General features: G+C 41.3%; 1 protein-coding gene across 1 annotated transcript in view; it reads right to left on the bottom strand.

Moving 5' to 3' along the window:
• Nucleotides 1–626: 626 nt before the first annotated feature.
• VPS36 (vacuolar protein sorting 36 homolog) overlaps nt 627–24,155 on the bottom strand; it is a 33,024-nt gene continuing 9,495 nt past the window's right edge. The window contains exons 3-14 of the mRNA XM_065901885.1: nt 23,432–23,502; nt 18,356–18,470; nt 16,799–16,888; nt 15,979–16,065; nt 10,094–10,126; nt 9,896–9,973; nt 9,142–9,276; nt 7,735–7,800; nt 6,120–6,184; nt 5,393–5,477; nt 4,187–4,263; nt 627–4,093 (exon numbers count right to left, since the gene is read on the bottom strand). Coding sequence (XP_065757957.1) covers nt 4,000–4,093; nt 4,187–4,263; nt 5,393–5,477; nt 6,120–6,184; nt 7,735–7,800; nt 9,142–9,276; nt 9,896–9,973; nt 10,094–10,126; nt 15,979–16,065; nt 16,799–16,888; nt 18,356–18,470; nt 23,432–23,502 — 996 coding nt within the window. The 3' untranslated portion in view covers nt 627–3,999. The remainder of the gene's footprint in view (nt 4,094–4,186; nt 4,264–5,392; nt 5,478–6,119; nt 6,185–7,734; nt 7,801–9,141; nt 9,277–9,895; nt 9,974–10,093; nt 10,127–15,978; nt 16,066–16,798; nt 16,889–18,355; nt 18,471–23,431; nt 23,503–24,155) is intronic.

The following is a 24,155-nucleotide window of genomic DNA, read 5'->3' as shown; positions in this document are numbered from 1 at the left end:
AACTTAAAGAAATCTAATTTCTCTGTTTTCTTACGGCATCGAGATAACAGAGAACAAGATAAAAGACAGTCATGTTGGGTTGGCCAAAAAGTTCATAAGAGCTATGGAAAAACCCAAATGAACTTTTTGACCAACCCAATATATGGTTAACTGGGTTTCGGAATAGTAGAGTTGTGTCCTGAAAGCAGATTTTTCTAGAGCAGGTGGGAACGAGCAAAGTATGGTTTTGATTATTAGGGTGGGGGTGGGGGGATGGGAGAAATAACAAAGGGACGTCTGAACAAGGACAGTGTGGCCCAGGAAGAGGAAGGGCCAGACCTCCTCTTGTTCCCTGACCCAACGCCTTTCCCTGACCATCTCTTGGTTCTCTTGAGCCTAGTGGATCAGCTCCTCCTCTCCCACCAGACCTTCTCAGACCGTCCTCCATCAGAACAGAAGCCTCCCTCCTCTGTCCTCCAAGCCTGGCACCCATGCTCCTGCCCTGGCTCAGACTTCATTCCCATTTTCGGTTAAGGCTGCTCACATGTCTATTTCCCAGTGAGGCCACCCTCTTAAAAGCAGCGGCTGCATCTTATTCACTTCTGTATCCCCCAGTGGCCCAGTTCCTCACACAAAGTCAACAGGTATTCAAAAATGTTTCTTTTTATTAAATTCAATGAGAGATGAAAGTAGGGTGAAGTGAAGCTCATTTATAAACAAGCACACATATTGGAGGTCACTCATTTGGTAGTCATTTTATTGGATGCTTACTGTATGCCAGGCCTCACTCTAGGTTCTGAGGGCACATCCATGAACAAAGCAGATAAAAATCTCTGCCCCGGTGGAGCTGACACTTAAGATCTATCATAAGGAGTAGGATCCGCAATACATTTACATAAATTCAACCATACCTATCAGCATAGTGAAAAAAAGGGGAAAAAAAAAGACACATTTAAGTACTTTAATTATTGGTACTACAAAAGTCTACTGTTGATATGTAGTCTTTTATTATATATTTTACTTGCTATTATAGTCATAAAATATTCATAGCCATGTATCACTTTACAGCCAGTCTACTTGTAAGATTATACAGAGAACTTTATTGGCAATTTCAGAGATTTTCACGGATCATTTTGAGCATGCTTGATTCCATCCTTAAGCACAGTCCTTAAAACCTACCCATCTTATACGTTATGACTCTACTGTATCAGATGGAAACTTGGAGGTTGTTGGGCAAGGAAGAACCATTCTAAGTGTCTGAGCATGAGAATAATGACATGATAAATCCATGTCTGGTTGGCTTAGTCTGGTAACAGGGAACAAGAGATAGTACCTTCACATAAATACACATGGTCAATCAACAGTGGCATTCACATCAAGAATTAAAAAAAATAAAAAAGAACAGTTCATGAGTCATTTCCCATTTTTTAAAGACAACTAAAATAGTAAGACCTTGAGGTCAAAAATATTTATAATCAACTCGATTATAAAATCTAAAAGAAAAAATCTTAACATACTGGCTTATTCTGACTAAACCTTTATCATTTTCATACATTTTACAAAGAGTATTTAAAAAGAACACCAAGTTAAGAAAAATCATTTTTAAATTTTGCAATAATTTTACTCTATATACATTAATACCAATCATTTAACCCTGAAAACATTCTTCACTTGTACAATGTAAAAAAATTGGGCAGTATGTGACTAGAAATATTCCATTATCATAAAGCTACAGATTTGTGCTCCAAAGAGCAAAGTTAGAAAGCAAAAATAATAATATAACAGTGATAAGCACCAAGAAGACAGAACTTTTTTGCACTTAGGGCTGACTGGTTGTATTTAAACATAACCTCTACCAACAAAGGAACGAAAATGACACCTTATTTGGCAAAAACAAAACAAAAAGAACAAAAATACACATATAGAGGTCTGGAAACAGTGAAGAATGCCCACTTTAAAACAATAAAATCAATCATACCTGCTTTTTAATTAATTTGCAAAACTAGATTTGCAAATTAGATTTGCAAATTTGCAAAACTAGATTCATGTCACTTTAATTCACTTTATATAATTCAGACTGCTCCATTTTTGTTAATGTGTAGTATAAATAAATATGCTGACTCATGGGAGTCTGCTGTAATGAATCGACACCATTAGAGCTAGAAGACCCAGTAGCTCTAACAATCCTAGTTGCAACTCATTCCAACTGGTGAAACAGATTATTTATCTGTGTAATTTTTAAAAACCTTGGCCAGATGCGATATGGAGTGAATGTGATGAGTGTGTGTGTGTGTGTGTGTGTGTGTGTGTCTATGTGTGTGCGTGTGTGAGACAGAGTGCTTCCCAGACAGGAGTGACATGCAAACAACCATACATAATGGCTCCAAAGACTTGGGCAGCCAGACACTGAATTTCCCCCCAAACAAACAAGAGGGGATGTTAAGGGGCATGTCATCAATCACCACGTGGAATCAGCGACAGGGTTTGGAACTAAGGCAGGATGCCTCAACCACGACATTCCCGTGACACTGGAGGATGTGAAGCAGCAACAGGGATCAGGCAGGGGTCGGGAATCGACTTCGGCTGCACGTGGAGAGTTTCCCTGGGTCTGCAGCTGAGGGTCCCTGGACCTAGCCCACAGGGCATCTGCAGCGGCCTGGCAGTGGTCCTCCACTTCTTAGTGAGGATGTCTCACGGAGCCCAGAGTCTCAGCCTGAGCATTCCCGCCTCCTGCTCTCAAAGGTTCTCTTAGAACAGATACCACCCCTTTTAGAGGCTTGGCCAAAACCCATCAGTGACCTTCCACTGCCAACTCAGCCTTGAAAAGGGCTCTCCTTCTCTCCCTGTGGGGTCCCTGAGTTTGAGGTAATGCCAACGGACCATACGCCGTGTTGCAGTAATGAAGTCAGGCGGTCCACTAGAAAACTCAAGCGATCTGGACTCAATATTAGCCAGTTTTCGTCATCTCAGTAATACTTTCTAGTGAGAGAGTTTCTCCACACAACTTATAATGTGTGGTGTAAAGGAAAAAAAATATTGCTAGAGGATGATAGAGTTTTTAAAAGTTCAGCAGTGAAACTCCTTAAGGGAAGGAAAAGGAGACATATTAACATTTCCACTTTCTATTTGTCCATCCTTGGCTTTGAGGTAAAAGAGCACCAAGGTTCATGTAAAGCTAGTTAAAGGTTCTTCCAGGCCCCTCCACCCACACAACAATCTGAGGGAAATCCTGAACCGTCTACTTCCCAAATTTGTAACTGTATCTCTGGGCATGTCCATATAGCTCTTTAATTCACTAGCAAAATCCACAGCAGTTTTTAAAACAGAATGACATAGTTGCATTCTTTAAATGCCAGCCATGAAATCATCACTTAAAAAAAAAAAAAGAAACTGGTCAGATTATATATATGGAAGTCAAGCAAAATTCTCTCTTTTTTTAAGCTGCTTTATTTGATCTGCTAAAGACATGCCTATGGCTGCTTCTAAAAAGCCCTTAGGAAGAGCCTCACGTGACATCCTGCAGTTGGATGTTGTCAGGTTCTTAAACTACACTGTAGGTCTAAACTTCTTCATGAAAACCCCCCCAAAGTGCACACTAAATGCAAAGAAAAACTTCTTTTACAATTCAGTGAATTTCAGTCACACCAAAATAATGACCTAACCTGTCCAAACATGCAACTTCTCTTTCTTCCCCTATGAACTAAATTCTTTTCTTTAAAAAATGGTCAGATTTGAAGATCGAGTTAAAATCCATCAAATTTCCAGTTAAACTCTGAGGGTTTCTATACAACAGTAGCATGATTTTGAATTCATATTGGAATTCAGCTTTCTGTATTTTCCTATATGTATCCTAGAGAAACTTCCTGGATCATAATATTTAGGGAGAAATCAAAAGGGTCTTGTATGATACTGCAAAGCTCCAGTAAATTCTGTTTATCAGGGTTTACCCTTAGCTCAATGGCATTCAACCTCTCCATGATGCAAGTATATGGATAACAAGTTATTTCAGATACAGAACTCTTAGCTCTGTGTCATAAATAAATTTGGGTAAAACCGCAAGCCTTCCACTGAATCATCTCGGCAAAGATGGCCCATCTTCTCGGCAAGAAGCAACCTAGGAGTCAGGGGGAAAAAGACCACCATCATCCATCCATCCATTCAGAAACACAAATGATAGTTCTAAGTGAGCAGCAGAGACCTCACTTACCTCTCTTTAGCCAGGAGGACAGACATTCCCACGAGCTTAGCAAACTCTTCTGATGTTAACGATCCCTTCTCTGAAACCTAACAGAAACGCAGAGCAGGAAAAAAGATGTGATCATTTAGGCCACCTCGGTACTAACCTGAGGAGAATATCTACAAATATACTCAGGAAATAATGACTGAATTTTCTACTAAAATAATCCTAGAACTAAATCTTCACGAATGCTTAAGTCTACAAAAGTGGAAGGACCCAAAACAAACACTAGACTAAAACATTGTGTAATAAGGCAATGTGTGTGTGTGTGCGAAGTCACTTAAGTGGTGTCCAACTCTGTGACCCCATGGACTGTAGCCCAACAGGCTCCTCTGTCCATGGAGTTTTCCAGGCAAGGATGCTGGAGTGGGTTGCCATGCCCTCCTCCAGGGGATCTTCCCAACCCAGGGATTGAGCTCTCATCTCTTAAGTATCCTGCATTGGCAGGATGGTTCTTTACCACTTGCGCCACCTGGGAAGCCCAATAAAGGCAATGTACTTCATAGTCTGAAAAGGAACATACAACAAATTCTGAGTCCATAGTACATGCTCCAGTGAAGGACCCTTACACATAGGATTGGTTTTAAGTAATGTGGTTGGAATATGTATAGCCTTGAAAAGTTCATCAAGTTTAAAATAAGAGGTATAATAAATGTGAACTATTCTAATTATACAGGCTCACCACAGAAACTCAGAGGCAGTAATATTTCAAGGTTCTAACAGATAATCAGTTTGGCCAGCAAAATCCACCTAAACTACATTTGCTTTCCATATTTTTTGAAGCAATTATTTTACAAAATAATTTGCAATGTTTACAATGCAGCTTACGAGGGTATGACTAAAAGAAAAAGTTCAATCATGGGTAACACTCTGACAAAGTCAAAACTTACCCTCAAGGCTGAGTTTCAAACAGAAAGGGAGTAAGCACCTCCCTCATTCTAGCTCCCCTTACTTACAAGATGTTATGAGTGTTGGCAAGTTTCAAAGAGCTTTCAAAGTATAAATGTGATGAATAGTCACTCATTGTTAATGATCAACCGTTTTCAATTGGGTCTGTGAACATTACTTTTTAGCAAAGTTAAATTCAAAAGGAAATCCTGTTTCTCAAGTTGCTAAGCACTGGGGTCTTCGGGGGGCAAGCGCTGACGAGGGAGGGAGGAAACCAGGTCCCCGTACCGTCTCCAAGGCTGAGGCCACCATTTCCTCCTCCTTGTGGGACTGAAGTTCAATGACCATGACGCCGCTGTCAAACACGCGGAGCCTGAAAGTCGCAGAAGGGAGAACAAAGCCTTGAACATCTGGGATCTTGGACCCCCGGGGAGGCGAAAATATTTCTTTACTTTCATTTATGCCCAGCTCTGAGGGCAATATTAACACAAAACAACATTTCAAATATAACGAACATGGGTAACTAAGGCGTAACCAAAAAAGCTCATGAATAAACAGTTAATGAAATTCTGAACTGTAATCCACATGCTAAGTAAAATACACCTGGCTCCTTTTTTTAAAACCTCCTTTTTTTTCCTTATCCTCCATTTCCTTGAGGATAAGGAAAATACAATTCACAGCTGAATGTTTGTACCTCCAGGTCTCCAGAGACTAAGACAAAAAAAAAATGTGTAAGGGTGGAAAGACTGGTCACTGTGCCCTCATGGGAGGGGCCCACATGGGCAAGGGGCTGACCGCCTGCCCCCGAGGCCCTGCACAGCCCTGAGAAGGATGGAAGCTGGGGTGTCAGCTGCCCATGGTGCCAGATGATTCCTGCCCACATGTGAGAGAAACTTCTAGAAGAGTGATGCATATGCTGGCTCACCACGCAGGAGGACAGACCTAAAGGGCTGTTCTGTCTACTCAGGGTGGAATTGTGACAACAGATGGCAAACTTCCCGCAAGGTTCTTTTACCTGAGAGGTAGCTTCAGCGCTTCCAACATCTTGCACGCATTCACTAAATCTTCTGGTGAAAGCAACTAGAGAGGGGGAAGAAAATCCAAGTTTACCATTTACACTGCAAATTTAATAGAGTGATGCTATGTAATTATGACGACCACTCAAACAGAAGAGATAAATGTAAAATGACCATGCATCAAGGATTTTAGGTGGCTTATTTACTTACAAGGCAAAAAGGATTAACAAAGAAGCAAAGACTTCTATTCATTAGAGCAGTGGTATCCAAAGAAATATAATACAAATCATATATGTAGCTTAAAACCTTCTAGTAGCCACGTTAAAAAATATACAGGTGAAATTAATTTTATTTATTTTTTTATTTTTGAAATTAATTTTAATGCATATATTTTATTCAACCCAATAGAGCCAAAAATTCACCATGTAATTGATATAGAAATCATTAATGAGATAGTTAATACTTCTTTATTCTATACAAAGTCTTCTAAATCCAGGGTGTAATTTACACTTACAGCACACTTCAATTTGGACCACCTGCATTTCAAGTTCATGATCTTCACCTATAGCTACCTAGTGGCTACCCTTCTGGATCACGTGGCCTTGAAGAATCAGCTCAGTACAGTGATGACCAGCAGCTGTGAGTCACACAGATTAGCTCCGGAGCCAGTCCAGCCTGGGTCCCAGTCTCTGTCAGAACACTGTCTCCAGGTAGAGCCGTGGTCAAGCTATTGAATCTTTCTGAGCCTCAGTGTCCTCATCCCCTACTTGTCCCCCAGATGGGGAGAGTAAAAGTAGCTACCACACCGGGCGATGGGGTGGATAAACAGATAACACGTGCAGAGCGCCCGGTGGATAGTAAGTACCCACTGGGGATGATTACTATGACTGCTCAAATAAGAACAGAGCAGAGGGACTTCCCTGGTGGTCCAGTGGTTAAGACTCCACACTTCCAATGCAGGGGGGTGTGGGTTCAATTCCTGGTTGGGGAGCTAAGATCCCGCGCTGTGTGGCACAGTCAAAAAAATTTAAAAAACAGAAAAACACAGAGCAGAGCCTGGACTTGGGGAACCTGGGTGAGCACCGGAGACACATGTGTGAGCTATCCGCGTGGAGGGCAGAGAGAGTGCGCAGACAGGTCCTTGGCGGCTAAGGACATGTGGGTGGAAAGGGCAGCGAGAGCTGAGCTGTAGCTGGGGCTGATCCTAAGCCAAAGGAACAGGGCAGCTTTCCCGCTGTGTTATCTCCAGGCAATCTGAGTCCAGCCAGGTTCATCCAAAACAGTTAACAATCACAGAGTAGTCTTGTTCATCATGATACAAACACAGGCTATTAGAACTTTAAGGTGTCACTCAACCTAAACCCTATCTTAAAGGTAAAAAACCTGAGTTCCAGAGAGGTTAAGGAAGCTACTCAAAGTCACTGAGCAAAACCAGGAACAGAATCTACCCTCTAGATCCCAGGGCAGTGTTCTTTTCACTGCACCACACTGCTTCTCAAAATGTCAATATTTTTGATATTCACAGCCCTTCCTCAGATTGTATTCATTGTAGGGGAATTTGTATTCTATCAAGAAAGTCTATATTTAGCCAAAAGCATATCTAAATATTCTTACTTCCATTCCTCGGGCTCGGTTTACTAAACAGTACACCTCCGTAAGTGACATTATTCCTCCTCGTTCCTGTTAAAATATGAAATAAAAAGAAACATTATAATTAGCACTAGTTTGCACTTCCTAATAGAAATCACAATCAGAGCGAAATCAGAAATTATAAAATTACTTAAGAAACTTTTAAAAACTATATTTACACAACAGGAACCTGTTCAGATACCAGGAGGCACTTCAAGTTCCCTATATGGACTTTAATGCCATAATTACTGTTTTAACATTACTTAAATAAAAAGAGGGGTTGGACACTATGTTTCAAAAAGTGTATTTAAATGTTTTAAGTTATTCCAGCTAATAATTAAATAAATGATGGAATTAAATAAGAATATCACCATTTTGCAACCCCTAATGAAGTAATAGATACAGATAATGACTATCAGTAGCTGTTAATATCACACAAAAAAGATAATCAGATATAACATACCTCCTGATGGAAACACACAAAACCCTCTATAAAATATTCTTATTAGGACAAAAAAAAGAACTTCTAGATATAACTACCAATTTACAGGGAACACATAAGACAGTGAAGCATGGTAACTTACAGTTAGCAAAATCCAACCCTGAAACACTCTATAAGATAAACTACAAGCGTCTTCAGTAAATAAATTGTATGATGGGAAAAAAGAGATGGGGGAAGGAAAAACCCATAGAATTAAAAAAAAAAAAAAAAACCTTGAGAGAAATCAAACATTTGCAATGTATTTTGGCTTGAACAAATCAACTGCAACAGAAAATGTGAATACTAACTAGGTATCGATAATACTAAAAAATTATTTTTAAATTTTTAGGTGTGAATGGGATTAAAATCACATTTAAAGGCATCTTTATCACTATAATTACATAGTTAAATGTTTACAGGTAAAGCGATATGATGTCTGGGATTCGCTTTAAAATAATTTTCAGTGGAGCTGGATGATGGGGACATAGGGATTCATTATGCTATCCTACTCTGTCGTATGTTTGAAATATTTCTTAATACAGGTGCTTTAATAAACTTTTGATTTCCTGAATAATGTTAAACTAGAATATGAAACTTTATTATGAAGTTATTAATAGTACACAGTATATGAAAAAAATGTCTTAAAATACATACAGATTATATATTTCCTTTTTAAAATAAGAGATAAGAAAGACTTTTTGTATCAAACAGATTTAGATATCTGAAATGGAAATTAAAAACAATTTAAAAAGTTATTGACAAAGAATCACTGAACTAGTTTAATTTATTACCGCAAGGAAAAACATGTTGGTTGAATAGTAGCCACATCATGAAAGGAGTCTCTTAAGACCTCTGATGACACAAAAATAATTGAACACAATTTAAAGAGACCATTAAGATTTTGTTTTTACCTCCAAAGGTGCCTGCAGTATTCCGGCCAGTTGTCTGGCCAGCTGCATGTGGTACTGTGTGCCGGAGCCGTAGGTTTCCCTGGTAACCGGGTTAGCTATCCCCATGCTCAGCAAATAGGATTTAAACCTGATGGTCTATAATCAGAGGAAAAGATACACAAAAAGACTATGCAGATTTAGTCTCTCTAGCCAGCATCTGAAATCCTTCATTCAGTTCCACTCGATTATTTCTATATCTACCCATCTCTTCTGCTGTGTTTCTATGCTGTGAAATATGTGAGTGGATTCCTAGTATTTCCTGGCATAAATCAGATTATTACTCTTCTCCTGCCTTAGTATCTCAGGCTGTATTTACCCCACAGGCTTAGTGGCAGATGAGACTAAGATAACAACCATCCTCTGTTTAATGTCAACCAAGTGATAAAACCAAAAACCTAGGGAAACAGCTGTGACCAGATCGTAGACAAATTTAATGAAACATATCAAACTTAAGGGTATGTCAAGAACAATCACTTCTTCCACATTTCAATATCTCTTATTTTCTACACTCCAGGAAAAGTACTGAAATATCCTTTAATTCTGCTAGAGCTAACAAAGTTTTTATGGCTGACTTTTTCTTCCACATTGTCATATATCCTCAAGTCCTAAAAGAAATCGAATATTTTAAGAAACAGCATGCTGGTAAACCACCAAAATGTCCTTGTGTTATCTCTGTAATCTAGTTTTCAATGCCTTAAAGAAGCAACTTGTTCACCTCATCTTCTGTGATGTCACCTTGCTTGTCTTTGATCTTATTAGCAATGGACTTTGATAATTCCACCATTTCCTTAGCCTGTCAAGAGAACAGAAAAAGAGCAAAAAGAAATAATGTCCCTAAATGTCTGCTAACAAAATATATTTTCAAAAGTGTTTTATAATTGGTATGAATTTAATAGATGTAAATGACATATACCTTGACCATTAGCTTGCTGAGGTCTTCGAAGGCCTGAAATGAGAAATGAGATTTTGTTGGAATCTGTCTAAAGAACTGAGATGTTTTATTTTATTTTATTTTTTCTTTTACTTTCTGCACAAAGGTTTCTTTTTATTCATAACATAGGCAAAGTTATTTAAGTCAATAAATTTTTAAGGATTTTCACACGTCCTGATTCTTTCCACTGCCAGTCACCATAGTTCCTCCAAAGTTGTCATCTTCAAGGCAGCCCTACAAAAAGTTCTGCTCAATCCACAGCTGTGATGCCACAGCTGTTTTAGCTGGGCCTCTCTGATCTTCAGTGGAGTGCACTTCAAAGTTTGCCACCTGTAATCTTTAAGATCCAATTTCCTCAAGCAAGAACTGAGATGTTTTAAAGCAATGAAGCACTCTATTTTCTTCCCTATGATAGAAATTTATGAAATTTTCTGACAAATATCAATTTATTTATATGAATAGTTATATAGTCATAAATCTACCTTATCCTAAAGAATTCAGTTTAGCTTAGAAGCTGTCAAATTTCCAAAACCAACTACAGAAAACAACTTTTCAGAAAGAAAACAGTTACTGGTTAAACAAACAAAAGTGACATAATAGTTTAGAAAATATTATTTCTTTGACACAAATAAGAAAATTTGTCACAGGTTTTTCCCAGATAAGAGGTCAAGAATCACAGGTGTTGCATAGTTTTCCTGGCCGAAAATGGCAACGTGCAGCTGCAGGCATACTTCTCTGGATCCAACAATTTTGGCCTTAATAGCAAGTGTGATTAACCAAAACCATAAACCTCAGCCTTGAATGTTACACAGATTATACTCGTAGCCTTGGCTAAACTTGATATCACAAAAGTAACATTTAAATACCACCAAAACATATATAAATAAAACCCATCACCTGTTTGATTTACTACAATGAACAGCCCCTTCAAAGGCCTCTTCGAACTTAATCAGATATATTTATAATTCAAGTATATGTGGCTCAATGATAAAGAATTTGCCTGCCAATGCAGGAGATGTAGGTTCGATCCCTGGGTCAGGAAGATCCCCTGGAGGAAGGCAGGGCAACCCACTCCAGTATTCTTGCCTGGAGAATCCCATGGACAGAGGAGTCTGGCAGGTTACAGTCCATGAGGTCACAAAAGAGTTGGACATGACTGAGCACACACTCACATACTTCCAGTTGCAGAATAGCATCTAACTGATGTGCACAGATGTTACTTTTTAAAACCAATTAAGCAGCTTATCATTAATTGAAAGCTCTTTCAATCCACTGAGAACAGTGGTCCACGGGTTCAGCCTGGCTGGTGCCCATTTTAATGACAAGAAGAAACGTATTCCCCATCTGCAGAAAGATTTTGCTAAAAGAATAGAGTGCTGTGTACAATTCTTATGGTCAACTCACTGGGCTGCTACCGAAAACAAAGGGGAACGAATGTGCACACACCTAACAGGAATTTCCTCAGATAAACAAAAGGCTTAAACACTGGATTCTTATCAGCAGCGGCCAGCAGATGCAGGAAACCTTTTGTGGGAAACTTTGGGCAACGGCCCTGAAACAAGGCTATTCGAATGTTTAAATGGAGGGCAAATCACATACCAACCTCATTTTCAAATAAAATTAAAACATGGACACTTTACACACTTAGACTTTTACTTTGCATATACAGTTACTAGATTTCTTTTACCTAAGTGAAAAGACAACATTTCTAAATTTTTATATGGTAAGTCATTTTATTTATTGTATTATATTTTCATAGAAAAAGTCTGCTGAAAATAATGGTAAGTCTACATAGAATATACAAATTAACCCTTAATGTGCATAGTCCATAAAAAATAAATACAAATATTTTAGTACTTTGGAAGAAGTACCTCTAAAAACTTCTAGGTAATTATAAAGCATAATTAAAAGCGTCCTCACTTCTATTTCTATTATTATTCTAAAATTGGGTATTAGTGTTGAACATGTTAGTTGCTCAGTCATGTCTGACTTTTTGTGACCCCATGGACTGTAGTCCACCAGCTCCTTTGTCCATGGAATTTTCCAGGCAAGAATACTAGAGTGGTTTGCCACTTCCTACTCCAGGGGATCTTCCCAATCCAGGGATCAAACCCACATCCCCTTGTGTCTCCTGCGTTGGCAGGCGGGTTCTTTACCACTGCGCCACCTGGGAAGCAGAGCAAGGACCATCTGGGGAAGAAATCAGTGACCTGCACAAGAGCCCAATGCTTGTGTAGACTCCTCTGACTATGCAACTCCACGAAAACCACACTGACGTGGAATAACAGTTCGTAAGTTAAGAAAAACGCTACTCTGAACACCAAGTTAGTATGGCAGCTACAGTATCAGGAATACTGATAATGCACAATTGGTTCATTGCTCCATGCCACCTCCAAGTGTCACACAGAAGGATGACTACAAAAGCCACCGCGAGAGGACAACGATAGCACCTTCCAGGTGGCAGAGAGCGCTCGTGATGTAGCAGACCACACTCGTCTCCAAGTCAGGAAACCCGAGTTCTCATAACCCTGGTTCCAAGTCTCGTCACCAGCCCTGAGATGATTCCCTCTCTGGATAGTAAGAAGCCCTCTCATGAGAAAATGCTGGAATTTTATGGGACTAGAGGATTCTGGGAAGATGGGGGCTGTGGCAGGGTCGTTTTTGAATCTCTCCAAATCCCACCATGAAAATGGGGCAACGAGATCTCAAAAACTCTAAGACCCACAGGTAGCATATGCGAAGAAGCTGAGTGACGAGATCTCCACAAGAACCCCAAGACTCGAGCTAGTGGGGACAAGCCACCGAGAGCCCCAAGAGCTGCCTGATCTTAACAGTGAGGCAGAGAGAGAAAAGGGAGGCAACAGAGCAGCTGACGGACCTGAGGAGAGGAGACCCGGAACCAGCCGGCAGGCATCTCTCGAGAGCGGATTGGCAACCTGAGGTCAGGGGCTGAAACGGGGAGAGCTCTGCCCATTCGGCAGTGGGTGGGGGCGAGGGGTCCTCAGGCAGGGCTGAAGCAGCCTGTAAACTCTGGAAAGGGACCCCCCACACCCCCGGGCTGAGAAACTACTGAGACAGGAATCAAAACCTGAGTGAGGCAGGGATAACAGAGGAAGGGGGAAAGGGGGCAGCTGAAAACAGGGGTGGGTACGGGCCAGGAAACCACGGACGGCAAGGCGCCTCCCTTGTGCACCCTGCGTGAACAGAGCACAAGGGTGAGCTCTGTGGAGGAGGAGAAGCCGCCCTGAGCTAGGCCTGCCTCTAAAAATTCAGGGAAGCCAATTTCACGCGAAAATCAGCAGGAGCAAAGTATCAAGGTCAAATCCCACACAAGGTCATCACAAGGAAGAAAGAAAATCAGGAGCGAATAACATTACAGATAATGAAAGAAAGTCAGAAAGACACGTTCACGGATCAGATCAATTAACCTTCGGTTTTAAAATGAGCTGATAGATGTTAATAAAATGATAGAAGTTGTGAAAGAACGACATAAATCAGGAATGAATTTTTAAAAATCATTTTTAAAATAAAGCCTATACTAGGGACTTCCCTGTTGGTCCAGGGGTTAAAGCACTGTGCTTCCAATGCAAGGGGACCAAGTTTGATCCCTGGTCAGGGAACTAAGATCCCACATCTGGCAGGCCATGTGATGTAGCCAAAAATAAATAAATAAAATGAAAAGTTAAAGAAAAAAAAGACTATACTCCTAGATGAACACAAGAGGAATAAACACAACAGATAATATCTTAAGAGGAGCAACAGGTGAAAAAGAGGACATTTTTCTAAAATAAAAAAGCTAGAAAGGGTTGGAAAGAAAGTCACAAAGAGTGAAGACTGGCAATAAAGCTGCAACATACAGCTAATAGGAGTCTCAGAAGGAAAAAATACCAAAGCGATTATTGAAAATTATAGAAAAACTTCTCTGAAATGAAAACATGTCTGAAACCAAATACTGAAAGCATACTGTGTCCCCGAGAATAACAATCCAGAATGACTAACACTTAGACATTCTAATAAAATGACAAGAGCTTGATTTTTTTAAAAAAAGACATCTGTTGAGCATCTAGAAAAAATAGCAAAGTGACTTTAAAGAACGGAGAATATCAGGTTTTCACTACTCTGGCGGCAACACTTGATGTCAGACAAAAAAGTGAAAGTCACACATTGAAGGCACTCAGGAAAGAAAATGTGAGCCAAGGACTGTAAATCCAGCAAAACTGACCTTCATGGACAAGGAACACAGAGATGCCAGAATTCAGGGAATATTTTTCCCATGAGCACTTTCTGAAACATCTATGAGAGGATGAGCGTCAGACAACAGAAATGAACAGAGGGAAGTGAACGTAAGGACTGAGGGTATCACACACAGTTACTTGCATGAATGAGACTGAATAACAGGGGACATGGAAGAGGGTACATGGTGGCTGAATGCACAGACAGAGTATTAACAGATACAGCACACCTATGTTTTACATTTAGGAAGAAAGGGAAGAACATTTACAAATATATATATATATATATATATATATATATATATATATATATATATATACTTTTTAACTGTTTTAGTAATTCTTCGCTAGGGTAGTCCTGAATTTGAATAAGAAGCATCAGTGTGACCTCTTGAGGCACTTTTACTTAAAAAAAAAAAAAAGTCCTAGCTTTTTCCAGTGGAAAGGACTACAAATAAAGATCAACTCAATAAAGATGCAAATTTCTAGCAGGCAGATTATGGTATTGAAACACTACTTCTCCTTAAAAGAAACTTTGACTAATACAAGTATCTGGTAACTATTTGCAGTTTAGACTTTATTTGATTGAGGTAAATCTTTGAAATTCTATGAATAGCACTCATCAACAGAATTTTACTTACAAACTATTCTAAAAATTTTTTAAATTACTTCATAAAATCATTTCATAAAAATGCAAGACCATTTTCATATAAACATGGGAAAACTGATGCTCTGTGTTAGATGTATTAACTGACTGTCCAAATCTAACGCAACTACTCATTTTTTAAACTAGAGTTCCTTCCCGTTTACTTGCTGCTGCTGTTGCCGCTGCTAAGTTGCTTCAGTCGTGTCCGACTCTGTGTGACCCCATAGACGGCAGCTCACCAGGCTCCGCTGTCCCTGGGATTCTCCAGGGAAGAATACTGGAGTGGGTTGCCATTTCCTTCTTCAATGCGTGAAAGTGAAAAGTGAAAGTGAAGTTGCTCAGTCGTGTCTGACTCTTCACGACCCCAGGGACTGCAGCCTACCAGGCTCTTCCGTCCATGGGATTTTCCAGGCAAGAGTACTGGAGTGGGCTGCCATTCCCTTCTCCTCCCCTTTACTTGAATTGCCTCAAACATGATGAGGTTTCAGAAACACTGAAGTGCACACTGCTCTCCTAGAAGACGTAATAAGCTGGTCTGAACCACTCTTACTACCTCCATGCCTCGTCCATGAGTGGTCCTCAGTGCAGAAGCGGGTGGTGTCTAGTCAGGTTCAAGGGCTACAAATAGCATTTGCCCCTCAACTAAGTTAACCAAACATTCAAAATAATTATACAGGGGACCTTGAATTCATTATGAGTACCATCCAGTCAATGCCACCTAGACTTTAAAATATATGCACAATAATTCATGATGTTTTCTAACATCACAAAATCAAGCTGTATTTCTTTTTTACTCCTTTCTGGAAAACATTTTTAAAACACATTTGGGCTTAATTATGCCAACCTGAAGGAGACCCATTAAATGGAAACTGTGTGGCTTCAGGCAAACTATATTCCAGGACACAGAATGGAGGCAGTCACAGCTGTATCCAAAAGAACAAGCAAGATGGCTGAACAAGACAGCTGACAGGAACTTGGGTAAGAATTACCTCAGAAATGTTTTTGTCAGTTTCTTTTCTTTTTTCTTCCAGCTTCCTTTCAATACCTACGATTCCTACAGCCCTTATTCTTCCTGGCTAAAAAACAAAAGTAGAGAATAAAACGTCCCACATAGGAAGAACACACGCTTTTGTAACCCCACCGCGTTGTGTGTTCAGTGGCGAGAGAGGACTCAGAAAGAAAAACAGCACACGGTTACACTGTTTCCTTTCAAAACGTTTGTCGGGTTTATGGCCACACGTAATGACTTTCAAATCGTTATAAATAAAAACTGAACATAACAATAGATGGCATATTTTACTCTGTATTTCAGGTATAAATTAAATTTCCTCTTCATTTTTGTTCTCTGGCAAGTCATCATGTATGTATCAGATACTTAATATGGTCTCAAATGTGCAAAAAATTAAGAGTTAAAATTCTGGTACTTGACAGTTATTATACAAGCTACTTTTACACATTTGAGCGCCTGTCCAGAGTTGGTGGTTAATGAGACTGGCCTGGAAAATGTCACCCTGTGGTACTACTGTCTGTTCTCTCAGATGCCACACTAATTATGAAGAACAGAATGCTGGAAGATAGAATCTAACTTCTACCACCCTGAAATTACATTGGTAATTAGTTAATCATGTGTTATTTCCAAGTGTCTACTGTCTATAGAGTACTAAGTCAGGTTCTGTGAAAATAAGGTTCTAATTAGAACATCATTATTTTGCTTCTGGCAAGCTCTACAATCAGAGAACTCTTCTTCCTTTAATGAAGATGCAAAGACAGAGCTGAAAACACTGGATTAGGAAACAGTTAAGAAAATACCTGGGGTCCTCGATTTGTTTGTAACGACTGGGAAACAGGCATATTCTCCCACCTTCGCTGTGTCATCTCCTCTGATAGACGCCTGTAAAACTGTTATGCACATACAAACACTTTATTTTTTTTAATTTGTTTAATTATTTTTAATTGAAGGACAATTGCCTCATAACACTGTGCTGGATTCTGCCATACATCAACATGAATCCGCCACAGGTATACATATGTCCCCTCCCTCTTGAACATCCCTCCCACCTCCCAACCATCCCACCCCTCTAGGTTGCCACAGAGCCCTGAGCTGAGCTCCCTGCGTCACACAGCAAATTTCCACGGCCTGTCTAATTTTACATCTGGTAGTGCATATGTTTCAATGCTACTCTCTCAATTTGTCCCACCCTCTCCTTCCCCCACTGGGTCCACAAGTCTGCATTTCCACTGCTGCCCTGCAAATAGCTTCATCAGTACCACCTTTCAAGATTCCATATATATGTGTTAATACACAATACTGAATCAGGCAGGCTGTGGCATCCTCATATACATCATTATTTAGCATTTGTTTAGTTGAGAGGTCTGTTCGGTCATTTGTGACAAGTCTAGAATTCTCAGAGACATCAAAGGAAATCAAAGGAAGTTCTTTTCTTGGATCGACTTCAGAAAACACAAAGAAAAAAAAAAAAAGAAGGAACTGACCTTCTACATAAAGTGAACTATTCTCAACAAAGAGATGAGTGACAATGAAATAAATAGACTGACTTTAAACAATCCTGCATGTGTGGATTGTTTTCGATCCATACTGAAATTGACCCAGTGCCAAGAAAAATACACAACCATTATCCATGAAGGAAGCAGAGAATAATTTGTCTAGTTAAAATGTGAGGCCAGATATTAGGGCCAAAACATGCCTATGCTCGTTAAAAAAAAAAACAAAAAAAAACTGTATCTTTCAGTTACAATGAGAATGACTTGAGTTAGTCACCTCAATTTGCTCAGAGCCTGTGGATCGAGAACACTGGGTCAGATGCTATAAAGAAAAAGAACATAAATACTTTATGATCTTGGTGGGGAGATAAACACAGGCCATTCAATGTCTAAAGAATATTTACATACCAACTTATTAGCCAGAACATATAAACCATGATACCATGGAATAAGAACTTACAACTGTTAGATTTGTATGGAGTTAATAAAGGTAGACTTCCTGGTGTAAGGCTGGTGAACTTTCAGGGACAGAGGAAGTTACACATTTCACTGCATCATCCTCTGTCCCTTCATCCAAACAAATTACAGCACCGAACACTTCACTGGTCACCTAGCGCCACGACTTAGCTCATTTCCAGCCTCCGATCTTTCCTGTTCCCACATCCACCTGCTTCCTGTTCCCACTGAAACCTAAACTTCATATTTTTCACTGATCAGGTTTAAGAGATGATAAAAATTTTACTGGAAAGATATGGTGAAAACTGGTAGGTTGATCAATACTGCCTTCCATCCTATAAACAAACAACAACCAGAATTCATACAAATGCCCTTTTCTAGTTCAGTTTTATTCATAAGGAGACTTACCTCAATCTGGCCATGTTCCTTGAAGGAGAGCTTAATGTAGGAGTTCTTACTGCTCTGGAACGGGCCAGGTTCTTTGTTAGAAGCAGCTGGGTGAAGATGAACCACTATTTTGGCACTAAAGAAAGAGCAGATGGAATGTATTTAATTGTCTTTTAAGAATCACTAATTTGGCAGCTTCCTTGGTGGTCCAGTGGCTAAGAATCCACCATGCAATGAAAGGGAGATGGGTTTGATCCCTGGTCGGGGAAGATCCCACATGCCGCAGAGCAACTAAGCCCGTGTACCACAACTACTGCTCCTGTGCCCTAGAGCCCAGGAGCACCAACTCCTGAAGCCCACGTGCTCTAGAGCCCAGGAGCACCAACTCCTGAAGCCCACGTGCTCTAGAGCCCGGGAGCAGCAACTCCTGAAGCCCACGTGCTCTAGAGCCCGGGAGCAGAAACTCCTGAAGCCCACGTGCTCTAGAGCCCGGGGAGCAGCAACTCCTGAAGCCCACGTGCTCTAGAGCCCGGGAGCAGCAACTCCTGAAGCCCACGTGCTCTAGAGCCCGGGGAGCACCAACTCCTGAAGCCCACGTGCTCTAGAGCCCGGGAGCAGCAACTCCTGAAGCCCACATGCTCTACAGCCCAGGAGCACCAACTCCTGAAGCCCACGTGCTCTAGAGCCCGGGGAGCACCAACTCCTGAAGCCCACGTGCTCTAGAGCCCGGGAGCAGCAACTCCTGAAGCCCACGTGCTCTAGAGCCCAGGAGCACCAACTCCTGAAGCCCACGTGCCCTAGAGCCCGGGAGCAGCAACTCCTGAAGCCCACGTGCTCTAGAGCCTGAGGAGCAGCAACTCCTGAAGCCCACGTGCTCTAGAGCCCGGGAGCAGCAACTCCTGAAGCCCACGTGCTCTAGAGCCCAGGAGCACCAACTCCTGAAGCCCACGTGCTCTAGAGCCCAGGAGCACCAACTCCTGAAGCCCACGTGCTCTAGAGCCCGGGAGCAGCAACTCCTGAAGCCCACGTGCTCTAGAGCCCGGGAGCAGAAACTCCTGAAGCCCACGTGCTCTAGAGCCCGGGGAGCAGCAACTCCTGAAGCCCACGTGCTCTAGAGCCCGGGAGCAGCAACTCCTGAAGCCCACGTGCTCTAGAGCCCGGGGAGCACCAACTCCTGAAGCCCACGTGCTCTAGAGCCCAGGAGCACCAACTCCTGAAGCCCACGTGCTCTAGAGCCCGGGGAGCACCAACTCCTGAAGCCCACGTGCTCTAGAGCCCGGGAGCAGCAACTCCTGAAGCCCACGTGCTCTAGAGCCCAGGAGCACCAACTCCTGAAGCCCACGTGCCCTAGAGCCCGGGAGCAGCAACTCCTGAAGCCCACGTGCTCTAGAGCCTGAGGAGCAGCAACTCCTGAAGCCCACGTGCTCTAGAGCCCGGGAGCAGCAACTCCTGAAGCCCACATGCTCTAGAGCCCGGGAGCAGAAACTCCTGAAGCCCACGTGCTCTAGAGCCCGGGGAGCACCAACTCCTGAAGCCCACGTGCTCTAGAGCCCGGGAGCAGCAACTCCTGAAGCCCACATGCTCTACAGCCCAGGAGCAGCAACTCCTGAAGCCCACGTGCTCTAGAGCCCGGGGAGCACCAACTCCTGAAGCCCACGTGCTCTAGAGCCCGGGAGCAGCAACTCCTGAAGCCCACGTGTTCTAGAGCCCGGGAGCAGCAACTCCTGAAGCCCACGTGCCCTACAGCCTGTGCTCTGCAACCAGAGAAGCCACCGTGGTAAGCCCCCACTTAGCCCAGCTAGAGAAAGCCCACATGCAGCAATGAAGACCCCATGCAGCCAAAAAATAAAAAAACACTAATTCTACTTTTGTAACTTTTAACGTATTTCAGATCATTTAAAAAATTCACATAGAAACAAAGAACATCCTGAAAGGAATCTTTTCAAAGTCTCTATCAGTTCAGTATTAATGAACCTCTCAAAAATCTATTTAAAACATACACGCCGTGCACCAAAAAATTCAAATTACCAGCTCTATAGATTAAATAAAAATATGGTTTTAGGAAATAAGTTCAAAATAAACTTGCAGAATGTGGGGTGGTTTATGATACTGGTTGACAATCAGGTTTTCCACCCACAGAGTCATCGCCAAAGGTGACCAGGGGGCTGATCATCTCTGCCAAGGCATACGACCGGACTCATTTGAAAACAAAATGTGAAAACTTATCTGTGTAAAACTGGCCAGCTGACGTTTTATTAAAACTCCATCCAAAACTAACATTCCACAGTGTCATTTTTGGAAAATGCCACTCAATCAATGGCATGATTTAGAGAGATATCCTGCAGCAAAAACAATTCTCAAAACGCTGCTGCCCCAGGATCACAAACTGCCATGATCTTTATGACAACTGCTATCTTCTATGCCATGAAAAACACCACTGTATTTGTTCAGTTCTATGTCTTTTTTCCCCCCAACCAGCCCAATAAACAATCTCCTATCAACATGAGCAAAACTGAAAAACTCAAAGTATCTTGCATACCTAGCTTAGACCTTTTTCTCTGTGACCACATTATATTGGGTTGGCCACAACGTGCGTTCGAGTTTTCCCATAACATCTTCTAGAAAAACCAGAACAAACTTTTGGGCCAACACAAGGGATACACTGATTACGCAGTATTACTTTGTTTAGACCCATAGAGCTGCCTAAATATCATCCTAAAATTGAACCACCAAAAAAAAAAAAAATTGAACCACTATGTGTGGGACCTCCTTGATGTCACCAATGCTTTGGTTAGTGAACTGGGGCTAAGCGTGGACAGACTCTCCATTGGTTCCTTCTTGGGGAACATCTTTAAGTGAAGAGAGCAAATAAAACCGTGTAAGCAGAACCCCAAGACTGTTTGAAATGAACTGTCAGGGAAACAAACTATGACAATTAGGATCAGTTCAGTGAGCACACCGCACCATACAACCGTTAAAACTAAAAAACCTGGAGCCCTAACTATCAGGACTTTTCAAAGGAAACTCAATGAAAAGCTAAAAGATAATACAAAATGAAGTGTAAACAAAGTCAGCATAAAAAGATTCATGGAAATTCCCTGCCAGTCCAGTGGTTAGGACTCTGTGCTCTCACTGCTGAGGGACTGGGTTCTCTGGCTGAAGGATATGACTACATGAAAGCTAAAGATAAGCCCAGGTAGGGAAAAAACTCCTTACCAGCAATATTTGTTTGCAAGTGGTCCTCAATTGCATGCACCCAAGTATATAAGCCAAAATGTCTTATATACTTGAATAAACAGAAACGTTTTAACCTGTGGCTTTAAACCAGGGTGACTACATCTCCTGGTTTGCCTGGGGACAGTCCTGTTTTTTATACTTGCCTGGTTTAATGATAAGTAGGGTCCCCTATTATTCTAATAAATCTCCCAGTTTGGACAATAACTCTTGTGACGCTCTATTCAACACTGATGCCTGATAAAGTTGAAGCTGAAAAACTTATGGTCAACTAGAATTAGGAGTCAGTCAGGCATTTTTCTCAGATGGGTCATTGCTGGTCTGAAATACCGAGTGAGAGATGTTGTTGTTGTTCAGTCATTAAGTCATGGAGACTCTCTATGCCTCCCTGGTCTGCACCACGCCTGCCTCCTCTGTCCTCCACCATCTCCCAGAGTTTGCTCAAACTCATGTCCACTGAGTTGGTGATGCTATCCTACCATCTCATCCTTCTCCTCCTGCCTTCAACCTTTTGCAGCACCAGGGTCTTTTCCAAGGAGTCAGCTCTTCGCGTCAGGTGACCATGAGAGATACACAGACACTTAAAAGCAAATGTCGGGGGAGTTCCCTGGTGGTCCAGTGGTTGGGACTTTGCACTTTCACTGCCAGTGGACTGGGTTCAATCCCTGGTCAAGGAACTAAGATCCTGCAAGCCGTGTGTCAGGGCAAAAAAAGATTCAACTGTCTATGAAAATATATTCAGTGACAGCGGACCCACACTTATTTATTATGACCTGAGGATACCACAATAACCTTAGTACTTGATTCATGCTTTAAGAGTGACTTCCATTTACCAATGAGTTTAAAGCAGGATAACATCTTTTTGTAAACATAGATATTTTCCCCCAGTTTTGAGATATAACTGACATACAACACTAGAAGTTTAAGGTGTAGAGCATTAACGATTTGACTTACACACATCATGAAACCGTTACCAGTGTAAATTCAGTGAACATCCAATACAAAATTAAGTAGAAAAAAAAATATTTTTCCCTTGTGAGGAGAACTCAGGATTTACTCTCTCGACAACTCTCATATATAGTGTACAGCAGTGGCAATTACATTTATCATGTCGTACATCACATCCCTATTGCTTATTTACCTTATTACTGGAAGTCTGTGTCTTTTGACCACTTTCATCAAATTTTCCCTTCCCTCCCCGCCCCACCTCTGGCAACCACAAATCTGATCTCTTTTTCCATGAATTTAGTTGTTTTTGAAGTGTAACTGACCTCCAACACTATGTTAGTTTCTGTTACACAACAGACAGGTTTGATGTTTCTATACATTTCAAAACCATCCCATGATAAGTCTAGTTATTATATGAAAGTGAAAGTTGCTCAGTTGTATCCAACTCTTTGCCAGCCCATAGACTGTAGCCCGCCAGGCTCTGTCCATGGAATTCTCCAGGCAAGAATACTGAAGTGGTTACCATGCCCTTTTCCAGAGATCGTCCTGATCCAAGGATCAAACCCAGGTCTCCCACACTGCAAGCAAACCCTTTACCATTTGAGCTACTCAGGAGTCTGCCTATTAATGACACCGTACAAAGATGTGACCTGATTTTTTACTACATTCCCCACACTGCCCCTTTCATACCCATGACTCAATTATTTTGTAACTGGAAGTTTATGCCTCTTAACCTTCCTCACCTATTTCTCTATTCCCCCAGGAAAAGACTTTCTTAAGGTAAACACAATCAACAGATTTGTTCACACACAGGCTGTCACGGCCATGACTGACTGGGCAATGACACAACCAAGTTAATGAGGATGGCTTGATGAGACACTTTTGTGCATAAAGACAGTCATATATAGACCTTACCTTTTTCCAATTCCAGCTGCCTGTTCTTCAATGAACACAATTTGGGAAAGAGGAATGGCCATGCAGCATTCCTGGGAGGGAATCAAGAGAAAACAGGATCCATAAGATTCCTCAGAAATCCTTGTTTTATAACTGTATGGGGTGTGTGGCAGGTTGAGAAACTTATGATCAACTAGAAATAGGAATAAACGTCTATAATGACTTTTCATTCCTTTATGAATAATTGGCATTGAATAGGTCTAAATGATAGCCATATTAGCTTCCTTCCATGATAATAAAAAAACTATACTAAGAATAATTTATAAATACATGGCTTGAGGACAGCTCTCCCTCCAAAAAATGCTTATTTCTTTAAAAAGAATTAGGCAAATTACCAGTTCTGAGGCATGCATTATCAACAAGGGCAGTATCACCACCAAGGGGGAAAAAACTGGTTCTTGCAGGGCAAAAAAGAGCCAGAATTTGCAGTGGTTAGTGACCTTCCCAAGAGCCTCAGTACAGTACACAGTTTACCTGTAGAACTAAAATTTCATGGGGTTGGGGGCCATGTTGTGTTGCTTCTTTTACAAGACAGAAACTTACACACAGGATACACACACACACACACACACACACTTTCAAGTTAAAGCTCTTTGAAATAAAGATGTCAGGTCTGTACGTATAACTGAGTCCTCTCCTCCTAGAAGTGCAAAAACGGTGCGGGAGGGGGTCTCTCCTCTTGCTG

This window comes from Muntiacus reevesi, chromosome 11 (genome assembly GCF_963930625.1).
Source record: "Muntiacus reevesi chromosome 11, mMunRee1.1, whole genome shotgun sequence".
NCBI classification, from domain to species: Eukaryota; Metazoa; Chordata; class Mammalia; order Artiodactyla; family Cervidae; genus Muntiacus; species Muntiacus reevesi.
The sequence above is the reverse complement of the archived record's forward strand: the minus strand, read 5'-3'. Positions and strand labels throughout refer to the sequence as shown.